This window comes from Dipteris shenzhenensis, chromosome 29 (assembly GCF_047967505.1).
Source record: "Dipteris shenzhenensis isolate YYH24624 ecotype China chromosome 29, Dip_SZ_1.0, whole genome shotgun sequence".
In the NCBI taxonomy this organism is placed as follows: Eukaryota; Viridiplantae; Streptophyta; class Polypodiopsida; order Gleicheniales; family Dipteridaceae; genus Dipteris; species Dipteris shenzhenensis.
Window position 1 is genome coordinate 48,406,938 of NC_141624.1, and position 18,164 is coordinate 48,425,101.

The window sequence follows — 18,164 nt, forward strand, 5'->3', positions numbered from 1 at the left end:
GGACCTCATGAATAAAATATTGCAGCCTTCCCTCTTTAAGTTTGCCTTGGTATTCTTTGATGATATTCTCATCTACAGCAAGTCAAAGGAAGACCATCTCTCTCATGTGAACCAGATTTTGGAGGTTTTGAGAACTCACCAACTCTATGCTAAGCCAAGCAAGTGTACCTTCACGGCAAATGAGGTGGAATATTTCAGTCACATTGTGGACAGCAAAGGAATAAGGGTTGATCCCAACAAGGTGAAATGCATTATGGAATGGCCACGGCCTGCAAATGTCACTCAGCTGAGAGGCTTTCTTGGCCTTGCCTGCTTTTATTGGAGATTCATTAGGCACTTTGCCAAGATTGCTGCCCCTCTCACTAACCTGCTAAAGAAAGGTTCCTTTGTATGAACATTAGAGGCAGAAAAGAGCTTCCAACAATTGTCTCCTCAACACCCATATTGGTATGCCCTGATTTCTCCTTACCCTTCACCATTGTGGCAGATGCTAGTGGGAGAGGCATTGATGCAAAGTCCTAAAGCAACCCCATGGAGTAGTTGCCTATGAGAATAGGAAGCTTAATGCCAAGGAGCTCACTTTTCACATATATGACCAAGAAATGTTGGCCATTGAAAAGTGGCATCATTATGTGTATGGCAGCCATTTCAAGGTGAGAGCTAATCATAGAACCCTTAAGTATTTCCTCTCTCCCAAGCAAAAGAGGTGGCTTTTTATCATACAAAACTATGATTTTGACATTGAGTATAAAGTTGGAACGAGAATATCATGGCTGATTCTCTATCTAAGATATGAGAATGTACCTTAAGCTCTATTACTGAAGTTTATAAGGACTGGATCCATGCAATCCAAGAAAAATATGCATCAGATCTAGAGGCTGCTATCATTTTCCAGGACTACAAAATCATGCTAGTGAGGACCATCCCATTTACAAGTTGTCTAATGGCTTATTATGGGTACAAAAGGAGGAGTTTCCTTGTGGAGAACTCCATCTACAGGTTGCTGGTTATGCAGGAGACGCATTCATCTTCCATGTCTGGCCATATTGGTCTATTCAAGACCTATGAAAAAAAAAAGCAGAGTTTTATATGGAAGGGAATATAAAAGGATCTAAGTTTGTCCGAGGATGCAAACCATGTCAGCAAAACAGAGATCTTAGACCAGCAGGTCTTCTCCAGCCATTGCCAATCCCTGAGGGTAAGTGGACTCATATATCCATGGACTTTAAACTTCGTTTCCCTGTGACAGCTAAAGGATCGAATAGCATTTATGTTGTGGTGGATAGGCTTACCAAAGCAGCACATTTTATTCCCACAAAAACACAATACTCAGCTTCTATGGTTGCATCACAATTTATGGAGCATGTATTCAAATTGCATGGTATGCCACGAGATAGTGAGTGACCATGATGCAAAATTTATAGGACAGTTTTGGCAACAATTATTCAAAGCAATGGGTACTCACCTCACACAAAGTACAGCAAACCACCCACAAACTGATGGTCAAACTGAAAGGATTAATAATTGATTAGAGGAATACCTCATGCATTATTGCTTTGATACTCAGTCCACTTGGGATAAATGGCTACATTTGGCAAAATTTCGCTATAAAATCACTAAACATTCCTCTATAGGGACAAGCCCATTTGAGGCTATGTATGGGTACAAGGTTCATGTTCCCACTACTGTTTTGGATGCAGCCACAATTAATCAGCAAGCCATTGATGATTTGGCACACATGGAAGCTGTACTTCAGCAATGCAAGGACCGTATGGTTAAATCCCAAGCACGCATCAAAGCAAATGCTGATAAGCATGGGAGGGAGCTTGCTTTTGAGTCTCGATATGCATCATTGAAAGGGAACACAAACACTAAGCTGGCCTACAGATACTATGGACCTTACAAGGTGTTGCAGAGAATTGGTGAGGTGGCCCATAGGTTGTAGCTGCACTCTTCTTCTAGGATTCATAATGTGTTTCATGTATCCCTTTTGAAGAAGTACTTGGGTCCCATAGACCAGGTTATGGAGGAGCTGCCTCCCATGGATGAGGAGGGACATATTCCATATATAGATGAGGGTATCATTGGATTTAGAGATCACATTCTCAATGACTGTGAACACTATTTCATCCTTAATCACCTCTGAAGTCATATATGTGATCCACATATGTAAAAATAACCAGATAGTCCAATATTCCCTAGTGACTTTAATGTTGAACAATGAAGGCATGGCAAGGATACGTACCATGTCGTGGTTACAACTTTGATAAACTGATTAGCGTCCAAGTATTCATGCCCCATGGTGGTTATAACTTTGATAAACTGATAAGAGTCCAGGTACAAGGCATGTCCTTTTTACTGAGCATGGCTTTGAAGATCCTGCATAGAGTACTACATCAAATGGAGGGGATTACCAGATGATGAGTCTTCTTGGCAGCCCTCTTCCGTAGTGGAGCAGTACCCCTACTTGCTCAGCTGATGTTTGAAACCAGACATGATCATTGCACCCATGTGGAGCTGCTGAGGCTTGACCTACCCTACCTACTGCACCACCATCTTTGCTACAGTTCAGTGGAGGATTTTAGTCAAATACAGCAGAGATTGCTCACTGTTTACACCTACATACCAGATATGAGCCTCTTTCCATACTTTGGTTGTAATCCCTTGTTACAGCCCCTTGCAAATTTGAGGGCAAATTTTCTTGTAGGCAGGGAGGACTAACACAAGGGAGATATTTATTTGGTAGTTTCTAGCATAAGCACCCTTTAAATGGCTTGTAATAAATAGTACTTTAAGTAGGGGGAAGCCACAAGTTGCCACGTGGCATCCTAGGAAGGCTATCCCATAAGCATAGGTGTATTTTTGCCCTGGCCTATATCTATATAAGGGGGGGGCTGCTGTCCTTTGTACTCATCAATCACACATTTCATTCTTGAATGCAAGATAATAAAATCTCATTGACAGCTGAGCCTTGTTTGCTCCAAGCTGAGCTAGGATATCAGCTCCTAGACAAGGAGTCAACACCCCAAGCCTGTTGCTTGTGCAGCCCCTCACAAGCCACGGACTCTCACATGGATTCCAGGTACTTTTTGATAATTATGTACATAATTACTTGCTGTCTTATCATTCTTCTCCTTGCTACTATCATTTCTGCAAGCTGTACCTAGAGATTCGGGCAGATTTAACTAGGCTGTTGCTAGCTTAGTTACACAATCCTACAACGTACCTACAGCCATACGAGAGAGAGAGAGAGAGAGAGAGTCATACAACAGACCAACAACCATATGACTGACCTAAGACCGTACAAGAGAGAGGGACCCATAGGCAAGGTCACAAAATCTAGAGACCAAAACTCAACAATGGAAATGAAACAAAAACTCAGTGGATAAGGGGTGATAAAATGACTATGAAATTTTAACAAAGTGCCATGAAAACATTATTGCTTATCCATTCTCTCGTAAGCGTCGATACACTTGGCAAAGCAAAAATTTGGAGCTACCTTTAATCCTGGCAGCTTCACACATGGCTTCAATTAAGACATGCACACCACCTTACCCAGTAGCCAAGCATACCAAAAAGATTCAGCACATCACAACATAAGTCAATGCAAAATTTTGCATTTAACTCATATCTTTTAAGTGAGAAGTCTCAATTCTCAAGAAGCAGCTCACTTTGCAATTCAATTTTTAGACACAACCAATATTTGACTTTGTCTCTATTTACATGTAGCTTTACAAAGGTAAAAGAAGTATGCTCAAGTGAAAGGTAGATTTCTTATCCCTTTAAAAACGCACCGTTCTGCCCACAAGAAATGCTGCAGTTGCCCCTAGTGTAGCTCCGATTGAATCTGCAAGGAACCCAATAGGTAGGCCGAACAAGTAGCCACCCCCAATCTGAAAATCCAAATCAATCTCAAGCATTAAAGAAGGAGCTTGTAATTGCACATTTCCAAAGCAACATGTACCAAAAATGGCACAAACAAAATTAATAAAAATTGAATGACTTCAGTAAGCAGTGAAGATTGAAATCCCATGTGCATTTATTCGCCTCTTTTCCATGCTAATCAATCCTGAACAACTACCTTTCATTCGTAAGCAAAAAACTTCGGGATATGAATGATGGCAAAGGATTTGAAAGAGGGAGGTGACATGACTCGAACATGAACGTTCATTGTAATTGTGCATTTCCAAAGCGTACCAAAAATGGCACAAACAAAATTAATAAAAATTGAATGACTTCAGTAAGCAGTGAAGATTGAAATCCCATGTGCATTTATTCGCCTCTTTTCCATGCTAATCAATCCTGAGCAACTACCTTTCCTTCTTAAGCAATGATAGCAAAGGATTTGAAAGAGGGAGGTGACATGACTCAAACATGAACGTTCATTCCGTTTGGTCTTCCTATACAGTCATGCATGCTTTTTGGTTCGTGCTGGACATCACACTCCATTTCCAAATCAGTCTATCACTTTTATAGTCATGAATCACTTTCAGTTCATGCTTAACATCACACTCCATTTCCAAATCAATCAATTCGTATGCCAACCTGAAATGCTCCTTTCAATGGTGATAGTACATCAACTTCTAATGATGTAGATTGGTCTAAGTTGTTACATGTAATGCAATTTCATAGTTTGGAATTATTGAGACACGCCTACGAAACTACCCTCCACTTGGTCATATGTCAAATCTAAAACACTCATTTTAATGGTGATAACACCTTTCCATGATGATAGTACATCATCTTCTGAATCCTAATGATGTTAAATAGGTCTAAGTTGTTACAAGTAAAGCGACTCCATAGTTTGGAATTAGTGGGATGCTTACTTCAGCTACCAGATCACCCTCCACTTGGTCATGTAGATTTGTTGCGAAACCATATGACCTAGCCTGTAGATCGGTTGCTCACCTATCTAAGGACATGCGTGTCCATAAGACTTTTCATGCCCTCATTACATAACCAAAACCTTAGTGCGCTTTAAGAGTTAGTCTTGACATGTTGAGAGTATACAGGATTAATGAGGCAACAACCTGAGGCCACATAGATACCCTGGTAAATTAATGAGGCAACAACCTGAGGCCACATAGATACCCTGGTAAGTGTACTATATATGGCCTCCATAATTAATAATACTGAGATATCTAGTCTAGGGTTCAGCTTTAGGCGCAACACTTTGAACTTTCATGCGCTTAGATGGGATACATGTGCAAACTTGGGTAAATTCTTTTAAGCCTGATCAATCCCTAACTTTGACTTTCATTTCTTCCCTAACCAAGCTAGGTACTTTGCCAATATTTGGAACTGTTGGGTGCAAAATCTTGCTGAATTACATGTTGGAATGGTCACCTCCCCATCTGTAAGCTCCCATATGAGGAGAGGTCCTGAACATGGCACGGACCTGTACGGCTGCATGGCGGGGGTCTATGGGCAGGTATGCAGCCTGCAACAGGGTCTCCAGCAGCAACAAAAGGGCAGCCTAGCAGCAGCCCAAAAGGGCTGGGCTAGGGCCCTTATATAGGGCTGGTTGGACCAGCCAACCAGGTCGGCCAGCAAGCAGACTGGTCGGTCCATTCAAGGCGGCCTTGTGCCCTATAAAAGGAGGGCTTCCATGCCCTCATTCCATATCATCTGGAGCAGCCAATCCACTAGCAGAAGGAGCAGCAGCAGGGCTACCTTTGGGCCTACATTCAAGAGGAGAAAGAAGTACCTTGTGCTGCAGACCTAGCTCACAGGAGGCTGCCCACCTAGGCTGGTTTCCAGACAGCAAGATGGAGAGGATCACTCTAGACAGAGAGTCTACATTTGCTCGAGGTGGAGCATGCGGGCTCAGAGATCTAGAAGTGCTTGACATCTAGTAGGAGAACCTTTTGGTATTTTATCACTACTTTGTGGACAGACGGAAATATAAAGAGTTGCTTCTATATTTGTTTCTGAGCATTGTCTATTTACTGGCTTGCACATCTTTGCACATTAAGTTAAGAAGTCTATGATTTCACACCCCACACGCACACTGTGTGAGCTCCTGGGCATTACTATCAGTCTTCCGCTGTGCATAGCCTCTGTTGGGTAATTTCTAACATTACACCTGCAATTATGTAACTAGATTGCAATTTGCTTTCTAGGTTGTTCTTACTACATTCTAACCTGTGTGGACCTGGAATCTGCAAATCACAGATAAAGATATTCACCTCTCTTGGGCAACTCTATTCCCTTTGTTGATTTGGTGGATCTTGGAAACTCACTCGACACTCTTCTTTGGAAACTGCCTATAGGCCATAGCCAAAGTTATTTTCTGTTGGATCTGGGACTGCCACTGTGCTAGATCATTTTACATTCAGATGCAGTGAACTGTCAAAATCTCAATCAGAGATAGAGGCCCTAGAGTTCTGTCCAAAAGTCTTATCATACGATTGGTTCACCGATCACAAAGGAGGGATGTGTGACCTATGTTGCACCTAGTCGGTTGTCCATGTCGCTTGTCCTATGTTTCTAGTTTCCGTTCTATGTGTTTCTATGGAACTGTGGAGTGGTGTCTCGCATTCGTACTTCCCCCAATAAATAAAGAGAAATCTTTTATATTGACTTTGGTCAAATAAAGTTGACTCCAGTCAACTAGAATTGGTTTCGTTTCCTTTGAATTGCATTAGTTAGTGAACACTGTGCCTGCCAAGTACAGCCCAAAGAGCCCTGTTTGAGGGCGTATTTATAGGCCAGGCCAAGTCGTCCTGGTCAGCTACGGGTTGGCTAAAATGGCCAACCCATTGCCTAGATGAGGGCGCCCCTTGCAGGTCAGCCATGCAGGCAGGGGGCCGACCCCCTGCTGGTCAGTTTTGTCAGCCCTGGACAGGGCCTATATAAAAGGCACCTCACTCCTCGATGCCCTCATCCGCTTGACTAAGGCCTCTACCCATGGGCAGCATTCTTTGAGGGAGGAGATCTCTGAGATACTCAGCAGTTTTGGACAGCACCCTTGCTGCCTACTTTGTGCTCATCTAGAGCTTGTTTATCCCACACTCTATGGAAGAATGGTCTGATTTTTGTCTCTCTCTCTCTCTCATGTGCTGTTCCAGCAAGGTTTCATAGTTTATGTGTGATCATCTATCAAGAGGTTTCTAAGTGTTGTATGAGCTGAGATCGGAGAGAGAGGTGTGACACAACATGGTATCAGAGCAAGGTTTCCAACTCTAGAAGGGAGTTCCTCAGCAAGAAGGCGACTCCAATCGACACTCAGGTTTGCTGCGTGGTCAAGTTTTCTACTGCAAGTCCATTTTTCAGTTTGCTGTGTGCTATTACAGCGAAGATGGAAGAGAAAGAACCATCTATAGCCTCTTCATCCAATGCTCGTCCTTCGTCCTCCTTTTCTCATCTTCCTTCATTCATCCCTAATTTTGGCTAGTTTGGGAAGCTGGATGGGACTAACTATCCCATATGGCAGGTCCTGAGCCATCTCGTGGCTCGGAAACTCTGGAAGCTTGTGGCGGGTGTTGAAGAGAGGCCGGAGGAGTGCTGGACAAGAAGGAGTCTGTTTGTTGGCAGCGAGTAATCAGCCACCCCAAAGGATACCCAAGATGACGAACTAACTGAGAGGGTGAGACAATCTCCCCAAGCCATAAAAGACTATGCCAGTCTTTAGCATGCAACGGTAATGGCCCCAGTAGCCAGCCCATATAAAGACAAGCCATGCATAAGCAAGGAAAGATCACACACACACGCATTCATAAGATCTATAATATATCCAACCTTACAAAAAAAAAATTTTTTAGACATGCAAATGAACAAAGGAAAGATGGGAGTTTGTATGTGTCTTTAGACAAAATTATGAGTAAATCAGAAAAATAGAAAATAAAAATTATAGCATTTTTCATGAAGGTCTACCAGCTTCCTTTGGTTCTTGTGCCAGAGCAACCTAGATAGAGTCTGATTTTGGTTTCATAGGATAAAGGGTCTAAGCCCAGAAAAAAGGGGAAACCCTTGTTTATATTTATATTTAGTGATCTGTGATAAATAAAAACCTAGCAGATTTTAAACAATTGAAAAGATGGTTACGAAATGTGTAAGCAAAAGACCCGTGAGTCCTCTAACAAAGCAACGGAATACACATGAAGCAAGAAAGAAACACACATACCGTAAGAATTGATGCCGGAACAGCCAACACAGTCAAAGGTATGTAGGCTAAGGTCCTGTACGGCACACCACACAAGTAACATAAAATAGCATTTTAACTCTATGATGTACATCTCCATAGTTGCAAAGACCCTATGAAATCAATCCTACAAACAAGTGCTTAGTGTAGAATTTCTTGAAGTAGAGGAAAGCTTTTTGCCTCTATTTCACTAAAGTACAATCAAGAAGACAGTTTTCTGAACTTTCATCATAGTTTATTTTGCTGCCCCTTATTTTCATTTATCAAAAACATTTTCTTGGAGCTGTGACCAATTCAAGAGATGACACCCACAAAAAGAGTATGACAAGTGACACCATTTCAAATGTTGCATTTGAAGACTTTAAACCTTTCATAGTTTTCCACCTTTCACAATCACCATAAGGGAACTCTGAGTGTAAGTTCTAATCTGCTACATGCTCATACTAGCTCACAAACCCTACACAGTATACAATCCATATGAGCTTCCTGAAAAATCACACGTCATTCTATGGTAGTTCGTAATTGATTTTTTAAAACATATCTTTTAAACAACCAACATCAGAGCTCTTTAAAGAGCTGTGTCAGTCTAGACTATACAGTAAATTTGCTTGCGTAAAGACAAACAGCAAAGGTCAAGGGCAAAAGCACAGAGACTTACAATGCAACAGGTCCCCATGGTCCAAGATCTTGATGAATCCAAATCAAAAATCCATTTAAAATCTGCCACACACAAGGAAGTCACAAGTTTGGAGCATTACACCAGTTTAGGGAGATAAATCAGCACGTGATGATGCTATTATTGACTAACTAATTTTCACATAAAAGAGAGAAGAAGATAAGATAACACGTACCTAGAAGGAAAAAGTATCTTGTATTAAAGCTTTCAAAACTATCCAACCAGTCAGCAACTCATTAAACGTTTAAAGAGGAAAAATCGCTATCGTGCAGCTTGATTCTTTGGATCCTAGCTCACCACCTAGGGTATTCTAGAAGTACTGTGTGGAGGATTATGTAACCAATGGATATATCTAGATGAATCTAGGAACATGCCCAAACTCATCCTCTAAAAACACAACATAGTGCAGTTTCAATGTCATGATAGTCACTCATAAGGCTAAAACCACAAACTCCATCACGCATAGCAGGGACTAGCTACTATGACATCCCCACTGACATCATCAGCACCCAATAGAGGTTGTAGACCATAGTATAAACATATGCTCTCACACATACAAATCCACACACCCACACATACTTGAGTATTTATACAAAGGTCTTTGTACTCGGTTTTTGTCGGCACTCCGAAGGTGAAGGGCAAACCAATGGATTCCTCGATCTGTGAAAATATAAAATTTATCCGCAAGCCATGTCCTATAGAAACACACGTTGCTCGTTGGTCTTGTTGGACCTCTCTCTGTAGATGGCACACAAGGTGTGGATGATATCATCTAGATGTTGACAAGGGTGGCAACAGGACAAATCTATTACTCCCCCATCATGAGGCTACAACACGTGACCCAAATGTTCCCACGCACTGATGCTTACAACTCTCCTAAACAAAAGAACTCGGTGCCTTGTGGGGAGGGTGGCATAGACCTTGGATCTCTTGGCTCGTTATGGCCCCCCGTCTGCTACATATGCAACAGAGACCATCTCTATAGAGAAAGCATTTCACATTTTTGAAAGCTAGGTTACCCTATCCGATGTGAACAGTGATTGGATCCACACGTCCTCACAACGATCCGGAGTGAGAATTGCCATATCATGTGTTGAAGGGCAGTTCAATAAGTAGTGGACAATCGTCTCTTGGCCCCTACTGCAAAACAGGCGCATGTATCTACTATGCTTGATTTGCTCTAGACATTACGCTATTGACAGGTCACCTTGAACAACTATCCAGAAGAAATTGGAAATCTTTCATGCGGAAGGCTGGTTTATTGTCGAGGAGAAAAGTGGGTATTTCCACCTAGTGCCTCTACATGAGGGGATCCAAGTGTTTGGTGTTTTGTTCTTTTATGATATTTTGAAATCAAAAGTAGCATTGTATGTTGCGAACTTCTACTCCCTACATTTAAGATTGATTGTCTGAAACTGTGGGATGGCTAGATGGTTACCATATTATAAAGATCCTAGAGTGGTCGATTAGGCTTAAGGAATAATAAAGGCCATGCATGACATCATGACATTTTATTAATGAATATTTAATTTATGGACAAGGAAGGAAAACTTGTGCTAAGCACAGGACATGAACTACGTTGGAACTTGCTTATGTGGATAGATCTCATTGTCCCCATCTCTCTCTCATTGCTTCTTCCAATCATCCAATTGAAAAGATAACTAGTCTGTGTACTTTTTACTTGCAATCTTTCATTATCCATTTTGCTTTTTTAATTTTAAGGAGCTACAAGTTGATGTTAGAAATTACCCAACAAAGGGTATGCACAGCGGAAGACTGATAGTAATGCCCAGGAGCTCACACAATGTGGTGTGGGGTGTGGAATCATAGATGTAGACTCTTTGTCTATATCCCTTCCACCTTGTTGTCCGGAAGCCAGCCTAGGTGGGCAGCCCTTTCTCAGCTTTGTCTGCAGGCTATGATGTACCTCTTTCACCTCCAGAAGATAGGCTCAAGGTAGGTCTTACTGCTGCTCCAATCTGCTGACTCTTGGCTGCTAACAACCTTGCTGCCCTGAATGTCAGCCTAGGTAGGCAGCCCCTGCCAAGCTTTGTCTGCAGCACACAGGTCCTCTTGGTCCTCCTGAATGTAGGCCCCAAGATAGCTGCTAAACTGCTCCAACCTGCTTGTGAATGGCTGCTCCAGAAGATATGATGATCACAACACCTTGCTGCCCTAGAAGACAGCCAAGGTCCAGCCTCTAGGGAACTCAGTCTGCAGCACACCTTCCACTCTCCTTCACCCCTAGTGTGAGGCCCAAGGGAGTGGCTTCTGGCTGCTTCGGCCTGCTCCTTTTCTTGCTGGATAGTTGGATGTTTGTATGAGGCATAATGGCCTCCTTTTATAGGCCCAAGGCCCTTCCCAAAAACCAACCAGTCTGGCCGACTTTTAGTGTCTGTTTGGGCCGACCTCTTTTCCAAGGGCTTTAGCCCTCCTTCCAAGGCAGGGTCCCAGCCCCTTGTCTGCCTATATAAGGCTTGGTTGGCTGGCTCCAACCAGCCCAACCAGGATGGCCGACCCTGCTGCTGGTACACCCGCCTCTACTGCGCCCCTTTCTGGCACCCTGTCCTGCCTACACGTGTGCACCTTTGCTGTGCCACATGTCGCCTCAGTCTGCCCTCCTGTGCGCCTCTGTTAGGGGCCTGTTCCAGCCCGTACGGACAGTCCTTGAAATGCCTCTGCCAGGCTGCTGTGCTGCCCAAATGGCAGCTCATGTGCTGCCCATGTGGCAGCCCCTTTTGGCTGTCCTTTCCCTGTGAGGTGCTGCCCATGTGGCAGTCCCCTCCCTTACCTTTTCTTTTGGGCACATGCCCTAGGTCTCGCTCCCCCATGCTCTCCTCATATGTGGGCTTACAAATGGGGAGGTGATCTTTCCAATAGTTAAAACACGGCCTCAATTCGTTTGGAAACTTGTTATGGTGTATGCTATTGTCATCTTACCATTAACATGTATGTCATCTATGCCAAAAAATGATTTGGCAGTTTTAACACTGTGAGACCGCGTATGAACATTATTGACCATTTGCACGTAGTCATAATGAAGATACGAGTGTTCAACAAGGGAGGTAGATTCTTGTAAAGGCATGATAACAAGAATCTCTTGGTTATTAGGTTAATTGTCACCACAATGTAAATATCCTAAGTCAAAGTACAGTTGACCATTTATCTGATCATAATTAAAGAGTTTTCATTTATGATAATTATGGTCAAAGAGTTCTTTTAATGGTCAAAGAATTGACTACGGTCAAAGACACTTGACTTTGGTCAAGTAAGCCTGATTTCGATAGGGGAGACTTGGTTTATTACCAAGAGGGTTAACTGCGGTTAACCAGAGAGCCACAGAGCTGACTACGATCAGAGAGTGTTGACTTCGGTCAACGAGACTTGGCATCCGCCAAGGGGATTAACTACAGTTAACCCAGTTGTGCCAACTTCGGTTGGAGAGATGTGCTAGCTTCGGTTGGAAAGACTTGGCCATAATTAAGGCGCCACGACCATTGGTCAAAGCCCCTTAATTACGACCAAGAAGGTTGACTTTGGTCGACCAAGAATTGTGTGTTGAGAGTTCATGCTCAACATCATGTGATCAAATGTGCATAGCACCATCATGTGATCATATGTGCATAGCACTAACCTTATAGAGTGCTGTAAAGGAAAGGGTTAGATCCCCTAACCCTAACCCTAAATGGGTTTGTATATATTCTATTTTTTCAACTAAATCTAGTGTATAGTTAGTCATTTGTGGTGTGCTCTCTAGCTGTGCCCTCTCTCCTCATCTCCACTCTTCTCCTCTCCCCTCTTCATATTTTGTCATGATATCAGAGCTCCCTTGTCTTTCGTTGAGACATTGCGGTCCATATGCGAGAGTATGAGAGAGTGTGACAGTTTGAGAGATTGAGAGATCGAGTTTTCACTTCCGTGAAAGAAAAATTCCGTTGAGTGATAGAGAGAGTTCTTCATTGAGAGAGATTGTGTGAAAGAGAAAGATAGATTTCTGCTGAGAGGAGGAAGAGATTTCTGTCCATTTCCATGTATTCATTCAATTCTTTGAGAAAGGTTTCATTTTATGAGTGATTCTTCCATACTATCCTCCTTGTGAGAGATCTTCGAAACGTAAGCTTAGCCTTATCACTCCAACAATGCCTCTACAATAGGTCTGGCAAAGCTCCACTTACAAGGGACTCCCTGCAATAGTATAAGCAGCGGCCTCTCTACAACGACTTGGCTGCTCCAACTTCTGCTGCTACGACCCATTTTTTAGACCCTCAAGGGCCTTTAAATCACAGTGTGCTGCCTTTTTTTTGGATTCAAACACGCTGCCCTATCCAGATCCAAGTGATGCAATCACCGGCTTCAGCTACTACAAAGACCAATTGTTGGGGGACTTCCGACTCTTAACGACGACCAGCAACCATCGGCAGTCTTCACGTCAATGAGCATTTTTAGCTTGCAATGACAACAACCAACGCTCCAACAACTATGAACTTGTGAGGATGACCACAGCAACCGCCTCACCTGCAACCAGCCCTCGACTCAACGCATTTGTAGCCACCTGCGACTCCAACGAGCTCCAGCCCATGCAAGCTCCCGTGAGCTCCTAGCCAGCGCCTACACTCCATCAACGCCCGACGCAACCTGCAAAGCCTCTCCAAGCAGTCCCACAACAAAGCTCTCCACAGCCCGACCTATGCCTCCAGCAACGACCAAGGCCACAAAGCTCCTAGTAGTGCGCTCTCCAACGACTACAACTACCTTACCTCCAAGCGACTGGCTGCCGCGACAACTTTCAAGCTGCAGCGTATCAAGGCTTCTGATCAAGCTAGCAGTACCACCGACCGCGCATTATGGTTACTGGTCGCCCAAATCAGTATCTGAGATGCCATGGCTTCGGGCACCAAGCGCGCTCCTGCCCTCGCTTCACGAGGACAGAACCTCAGAAGGCCCCCATCCAAGCAACTCAGGATCCCCCCCACCAGGCATCGACACCCCCTCCCGAAGGGGAAGGCTGGACTGAGGTCAAAACAAAACGGAAAGGAAACAAAGCACGACCAAAAAAGCCTTCCCATCTACAGCAAGAGCCCCCCCCTGTGGTCACCGATCAGTAGCAGCCCGGTAAGGGGAAGGAGAAAGGGAAGGAGAAGATCAGCCAGCCTCCCCCTCATCCTTCACCCCGCCCTCCTTCCCCTCCCCCCTCCTCCTCGATCCCCCGACCTCCATCCCCTCCAGGACCCCCCCCAGCACTGGCGGTTTCCGCTCCCCTCTCTTCCTCGAGCATGATCCAAAGGGAACCCCCCTCTCCGCCTGAGCCACCTGCAGCCCCGAAGCCAGCACAGACCTCCCCCGCGCCTATCCCCCCTGGCCCGGTGGAGGGGAGAGGCCCTTCCCCGCAAAAGGCCAGCACCACTCCAGCTTGTTCAACAGCCAGCACCCCTCTCTCTGGTTCAGACTCCTCATCCTCGTCCCCACACCCAAGGGCTGCTCCTAGAGCTCTACCTTTGGAGTTCTACCGAGCAGGACCTTGGGATTATCTGAATGCAGCGGGTATTGACTCCTTCCCTGCAGGCCTAGACATCAGCATCTTCTTCCTCCGCAAGGGGGCGGAGGGTAAGGTGTCTGTCCTTGCCCCCCACAATGGTCCTAGCTATTCCTTCACTATCACTAGTGATGGGAATGAGCAATGGACGAATGAAAATGTTTGGGAGACGATTCGAGATCAGTCCCAGGAACAGGTGCAGGACTGGATCGGTAGCAGAGCAGCGGAGCCTCTTCAGCAGCAGTGGAAGGAGTGTGACGTTCGTCTGAGATGGCGCCACAATGCCAAACGATTCCGCCTTTTGGTCATTATTCGGCCACCTCTGGAGTGCGTCTACGCGGAAGGGCTCCATCCGTGGAGGACCTCAGAGGTAGCGGGCTTCTACACTATTTCCCTCGCAGAGGCATCGAGCTGGTTAGAGAGAGCTTACCACCATGGGACGACGGGCCTCTCCGCTCTGTTGAAGGTTTTGAGGATGGGTCCAATGATCCGGCCTCTCCTTCGAAACCCTCACACAAGCGCCTTCGTCTGCACACTGGACATCCTCCGACCACCTCGACATCGACCGCAAGCAGACAGCTGTTTGTGGCCCATCTCCCCTCTTCATGAGTATACGCAGTATCTCTTATTATGTCAACGGGTTCCACTCATCAGGAACCCGCGGCCCCAGGAAGATGGTGCTCAGACAGGAGCTCCAGCCAGCCTTGGTGTAGATGTGCTCCTATTGCAGGAATACAAGCTTTCGGCTTCTCAGACCAGTATTTGTGGGAAGGTCCTCACAGGACGCTCCCACACCTACTGGGAACCTTCGATTGGTGAGCAGGGGAGGAGCGGGGGTGTCTGTACCTCCATCGACGCTTCTCTAGTTCAGCATGTGTGTGGTTTTGGCACTCTAATCCCAGGACGTGCGCTTTGGGTGGGCTTGAATATTGAGGGATCCCGTATCGGCATCCTCAATATCTATGCCCCGATCAACCTCAGACAGAGAGCTGCTTTTTGGAGCTCTTTGACAGACTTGTTGCCAGAGATGGATTCTTGGATTGTTAGGAGGGGACTTCAACAACCTTGAGACCCTAGAGGATCAGCGGGGACGAGGCCCAGAGTTCCTCGGTATAGCTCAGGCAGAGCAGGCAGATTGGGACTCCTTCTTGTCCGCAGTGGGAGGTCGGGACAGCTGGAGAGAGCCTTCCTTTCCCAAATGGACAGGGAGTCTGGACTTCTCTTAGGGTTACAGGAGGGAGGGAGGCAGACTTCTGGAGCGGCAGAGGTGGAGAGTCATGAGTGGTTCCACGGATGACACTCTCAGACCATGCCCCAGTCATCCTAGTCCTGGACTTAGCCTCTCACTCCTCACCTCCACGCTCATGCTGGATCCCAGACTCCATCTACTCCAGAGCAGCGGTTCGCAGCAGGATAGTGGACCTGTGGGAGCACGATTGGGACCCCATGGGGGATATGGCAGCACAGGTAGCTCAGGCGCTTGCCGAGTCTAGTCTCATCTGTCAGCAGGAGGCGATTCAGGTCAGGCAGCAGTGGTGGGCGAAGGAGAGGAGTCTCAGATGAGATCTCGCCTCGATTCAGCGGATGCAGCAGTCTTCTCCAGGCTCTGAGGAGCTCAGACGACAGGAGGTTCAAGCCCGAGCCATGCTAGAGGAGATCACCCAGCGACGCTCAAAGTTCTCGTTTCATGCTTCCAAGTCCTTCTGGGCTAGGAAAGGCGACAGGATGTGCAGAGAGTTCTTCAGGACTCATGGCCAGAGGTCAGCAGTGGAACAGCTCCGATCTGTTAGAGCGCAGGATGGTAGTGTCAGGACAGATCCAGACGAGGTCCGGGACTTGGCGACAGATTTCTATAGATCCCTGTTCCAGCAGGAGCCCCTAGACCCTCGTGCCCGCCTATGCAGGGAGGAGGTGTGGAGGTATACACCACTGCTCGTGCAGCCTAGCATGAGTGTTTCCCTTCTCGCCCCTTTCACCGTGGCAGAGATGCAGGATGCGATGAACGCTATTGATGGGCAGAAATGCCCTGGTGAGGATGGCCTCTCCAAAGCTTTCTTCACCACCTTCTGGGAGCAGGTCCACCGGCCCTTGCTCGCAACCTTCCAGCATATCTTCTCCAGTGAACAAATGCCAGAGAGCCTTGCGACAGGCTTGATATGCCTCATCCCCAAAGGGGGGGACCGTCAGGAGATCAGACAGTGGCGCCCTATCACCCTCCTCCCGACTGCCTATAAAATCCTCGCCAAGATGATCAGTAGCCGCATCCGCCCCCTGCTACACGACTTGATCCATGACACCCAGACTGGTTTTGTCCAAGATCGCAGCATTTTGGACAAACAACATCTTCACTTTCTCAGAGGCGACGGAGTGGGCCCAGCACAGTGGCCAGCACCTTGCCATACTCCTTGACTTTGAGAAGGCGTACAACAGGGTAGACTGGTCCTTCTTGGAAGGTACACTCTCTCGATTCGGTTTCCCGGACGAGTGGATCAGAGGTATTGCTAGCCTCTACAGGTCAGCCTCCAGCCGGGTTATCATCAGCGGCAGGATGGGGGAGAGATTCACCCTCGAGCGCTCGGTGCATCAGGGCTGCCCGCTTGCGCCCTACCTCTTCCTATTTTTTGCGGAGGCCATGACCCACTTCCTACGAGCCCGTACCACTGGTCTTCGCGGGATGCGTCTCCCTATTCGAGACGATGCAGAACTTCTGGACTCCGAGTATGCAAACGACACAGCCCTATATGTGCAGGATGATATCGAGTCACTAGAGCGAGTGACACTGTCCTTAGAGGTTTTTTGCCTAGCCGCTGGGGCGAAAATCAATTGGCATAAGTTAGTTGGTTTTCTTACGGATCCGGGAGCCAGCTCACCGTGGGGTATTTTCCTGGGGTTTCGCTAGATCCCTAGAGGACAGACGACACGTTACCTAGGATTCCAGGTAGGCCTGGACATCACGCCGGCTCAGCAGTTCTTACCGGTCCTAGCCTCCATACGACAAAAGCTAGCCTTCTGGAGCACGGCTCAGCTATCCTTAGCAGGCAGGGACCTTGTGGTCAACCAGGTCCTTGCCACCGCTTGGTATGTGGCCTCTTGCTGGTGTTTCTCGAGATCATGTGTAGCCCAGCTGAGGAGACTGATGCGGAACTTCCTTTGGTCTAGCTCAGATGGTTCCGGCACCACCAGAGCCCGGGTCGCCTGGCAGAAGGTCATTCTCCCCCAGATAGAGGGCAGCCTTGGCATCATAGATCCAGAACTGCAGAGTCAAGCACTACTTAGCAAGTTAGTCATCCGCGGTCTGACCCCAGGAGGGTAGACGTGGAAGCTCTTGCTTCAACATGGTCTCGCGTGTGTACCCCCCAGAGAAGGGGTGATTGGCAGCCATCTATCCGGTGGATCTTCACTTCTGTCCCATTGACTCAGCCCTGTTCCCCCTTCCTCCGTAGCCTCGTCTCGGTCTGGAGGAAGTTGCGACACAGCCTCTCCCAGGTTCCCCCTAGCTGCCGAGAGGAGATAGACAGATAGCCACTGATTTGGAGCAGCCAGGTGACAGATGATACAAGTCGCCATCTTGGAGAGAGATCCCATATCCCTTGGGCGCTCTGGGCGCGTGGGCTTGCACGCTCGCTCTGGGTTTGGAGGGACGTCTACAGCTAGCTGAACCCAGGCGACCTAGCAGCAGCAGTAGGTACGGCACGTGGGATCCAGGCTCGGCCAGTGGAGATCGATGCTGCCATTCCTACAGGTTGGAGGAATCCCATGGTCACCAGACAGCTCTTCCCGGGAGATGAGAGGTGGCTAGGGCAGTTCACACC

General features: G+C 46.6%; 1 protein-coding gene across 1 annotated transcript in view; it reads right to left on the reverse strand.

Annotated features, from left to right (window-relative positions):
• The window catches only part of LOC147882952 (uncharacterized), a 108,592-nt gene that overhangs the window by 74,119 nt on the left and 16,309 nt on the right, over positions 1 to 18,164 (reverse strand). Inside the window, exons 2-4 of the mRNA XM_087400765.1 lie at positions 8,802 to 8,863; positions 8,126 to 8,180; positions 3,795 to 3,893 (exon numbers count right to left, since the gene is read on the reverse strand). Of these exons, the coding sequence (XP_087256891.1) occupies positions 3,795 to 3,893; positions 8,126 to 8,180; positions 8,802 to 8,863 (216 nt within the window). The remainder of the gene's footprint in view (positions 1 to 3,794; positions 3,894 to 8,125; positions 8,181 to 8,801; positions 8,864 to 18,164) is intronic.